General features: G+C 41.4%; 1 protein-coding gene across 1 annotated transcript; it reads left to right on the forward strand.

Moving 5' to 3' along the window:
- Positions 1 to 6: 6 nt before the first annotated feature.
- LOC113979764 (proliferation marker protein Ki-67-like) lies at positions 7 to 2,577 on the forward strand (the record flags this gene model as incomplete). Its single annotated transcript, XM_027707057.1, has 3 exons — positions 7 to 587; positions 1,250 to 1,316; positions 1,748 to 2,577. Coding segments are annotated over exons 1-3 (1,404 nt in total), but the record flags the coding sequence as incomplete, so codon positions are not given.
- Positions 2,578 to 2,820: the final 243 nt, after the last annotated feature.

A 2,820-nucleotide genomic window follows, 5' to 3' on the forward strand; every position in this document is an offset into this window, starting at 1 on the left:
TGTCAGGCATCAAGCAGCTCTTGAAGACCCCAAAACAGAACACAGAGCCTACAGAAGTTTTGTCAGGCATCAGGCGGCTCATGAAGACCCCAAAGCAGGAATTGGAGCCTGCAGAGGCTTTGTCAGGCATCAAGCAGCTGCTGAGGACCCCGCGGCAGAAGCCAGAACCGGTAGAGGACCTGTCTGGCATTAGGCAGCTCATGAGAACCCCACAGCAAGAGCCAGAACCCATTACAGATGAAATTGCCCTTAAGAGGTTGCTGAAGACTCCGGTACAAAGGAGGGGAGCAGTAAAAGGCATGGCAGGTGTTACTTCAGTCCAGAAAACCCCAAAACAGAAATACCCACCAGTTGAAGACATGGTTGGGATCAGCCGCATTTTCAAGACACCAAAGGAAAAGGTTCAACCCATAGAAAACATGTTTGGTATCAGCAGATTGGTGAGGTCTCCCAGACAGAAGAATCAACCAGTTGAGGATTTTATGGGGCTGCAAAGGCTCATGGCAGAGCCCAGGCAGAAACCTTCTGATGGTGAAGTGGACTATGTTGGAATGACAGAAATGTTTGATACACCGGAGGAAATGGAGGTAAAATTCTTTCCTTAGCTTTTGGAAGGGATGTGTTTAGACTTTGAAGCCTGTGGTTGAAATGAATTCTTAGGTCTCCTAGTATGACTTCATGTATCTTAGAGCATTTTATAGACAGCTGCCTTTGCCTGTGTTAATATATATTTTCTTTGGGGGGACCCTGTGTAAGTAGCTCCTGAGGTTGCTCTGAGTGACCATTCTGACCTTACAATTCACAGCGTCATCACTTGTGTCATTTGCCAATTTTATTGGTGCTAATTTTCATGTTCTGTAGATAAAATGTTGAGTATCACTGGGCTTAGTGCTTAGAACTACAATAAAATGCTGCAAAACACTCAGGTTTTTCTTCAGTACCCCAATTCCCTTTGAGCACTCATTTAGACACTTGCCAACCAATAGAGTTAATGTTACTTTTTAACTCTGCAGTGTTTGTTTTTCACTTTAAAAACTGCTACACCACTTTAGATGGCAAGAATTGTTTGCTACATTTGTGTGCTTTTGTCAGATATATGGATGGAGTTATAAAACTAGTTGATTTCATTTTTAGGGGAAAGGATTTGCCAAGAATTTTTACAAGTATTACTATACATTTTGTATTGGTTGGCTCCATAATTTCCTGTCCTGTCAGGTAGGCATTTATTGATTATTGTTTATTCCCTTAGGTCAGATCAATAATGGATTCTCAGCAAGATTCTACACCTCCTTGTTCTAATTCCAGTCATAAACATGGTGAGTACACTTTGTTTAGAGGAATAATGAACACAAAAAGTAATACATGTTACCATGAAGTTCAAATCTTGTTTAAAGCTCTCAAAGAGCTCTGCTAATTCCTGAGCTAAGATCCCTTTTTCCCCTGGAGACAGGTGAACGTATTAGTGTGAAAACCTAATGTTAAGGTTTCCACTTCAGATTATCTTTGCAAAGACTTTCAAGAGGATAGTTGAAAGTAATGAATGATGTCTACCAAATAAACCAAAGAACTTTGATCAGAAGCCTGATCTTTTCATGTAGGAATTGGTTAAAATATTTATTTATTTTTAAATTAAGATACTGCGTGATTTGTTTGAGAAAGGTGACTGTTAGGAAAATGGAAACTCACAGATACTTTGATCAGGCATAATAATGTCTAACTTTTCTTTGTGCTCTTTACCCTGTTCTAGAAAATAAAGGAAATATTCCCCAAGGTGAAGATTCTCCACAAAAGGAATCAACTAGTGCAGACCAGTCTCCCCACAGACCAAGAAGGGGCAGGCCAAGGAAGACTGTCCATCCTGCTGCAGCAAAGCAGAATGAAAAGGATGTGAATTTAAAAGAATTGCAAAGTCTGGATACCTTCAGCACCCAAGAGGAGATGGGAGCAATCACACCTGAAAACAAAGGAAGAGGAAGGAGAACAAAGCGTTGCCTACAAGAAGTCGTTTCAAAGCACCCTGATCAGGAACCACATGGAGCTACTCAAAGACCAGGAAGAGGTAAAAGGAAAGAACTGAAGGAGTTGAAACATCCAAGTGAGGCTCTTGAGTCTTGTGTTGAAGGTTCTTCAGTGCTACCAGAAGAGCCTGCAAATATGAAACAGCCTTTGCAAGAGTGTGGCGTCGATGACATGTTAGAAACTGGAGATGATCCAGCCAAAAAGACAGGAACTGGTAACATTCAGAAGGAAAATTGTGAGCTCCAAACAGGTGTAAATAAACCTGATAGCAAATCTAATGACAGTGGTATAGAAGACAGTGAAGAAGTGCTTCTGTCACCCAGGAAGAGGACCAGAGGAGCAGAAAACACAGAACCACCGATTCCACCTAAAAGAGGACGAAGAGCTCGAAATGACCAAGTGAAACAAGATCCTTCAGCAGAACTTCATGGAACAACAAGGAGGCTTCGTAAAGACCCACCAGCAAAGGTCCTACAAAGAGATGAACGGACTTTTGGCAAGGATTCTGAGGCTGTCACAGCAGAAGAACCTGAAAAGGAAACAAAACTTGAAGTACAGGTAACAGAGAAAAGAGTTAAGTCTTTAAGAAGTACTAGATACAGAAAGCACTCAGCTGAAGGAAAAGCAGACACTTGTGGGGTCACACTTGATGAAAACACACAGAACATTCAGAAAACTGAGGAAACATCAAGTCAGACTGAACCACACATCAAGAACGAGATGGAAATATCTCAGGGATCTGAAACAGAAAATGCTCAGGAAATTACAACAGAGGCATCTCAAAGATTAAAGGCAGAGTCA

This window comes from Neopelma chrysocephalum, unplaced genomic scaffold (assembly GCF_003984885.1).
Source record: "Neopelma chrysocephalum unplaced genomic scaffold, ASM398488v2 Primary Assembly neopelma1_88663, whole genome shotgun sequence".
In the NCBI taxonomy this organism is placed as follows: Eukaryota; Metazoa; Chordata; class Aves; order Passeriformes; family Pipridae; genus Neopelma; species Neopelma chrysocephalum.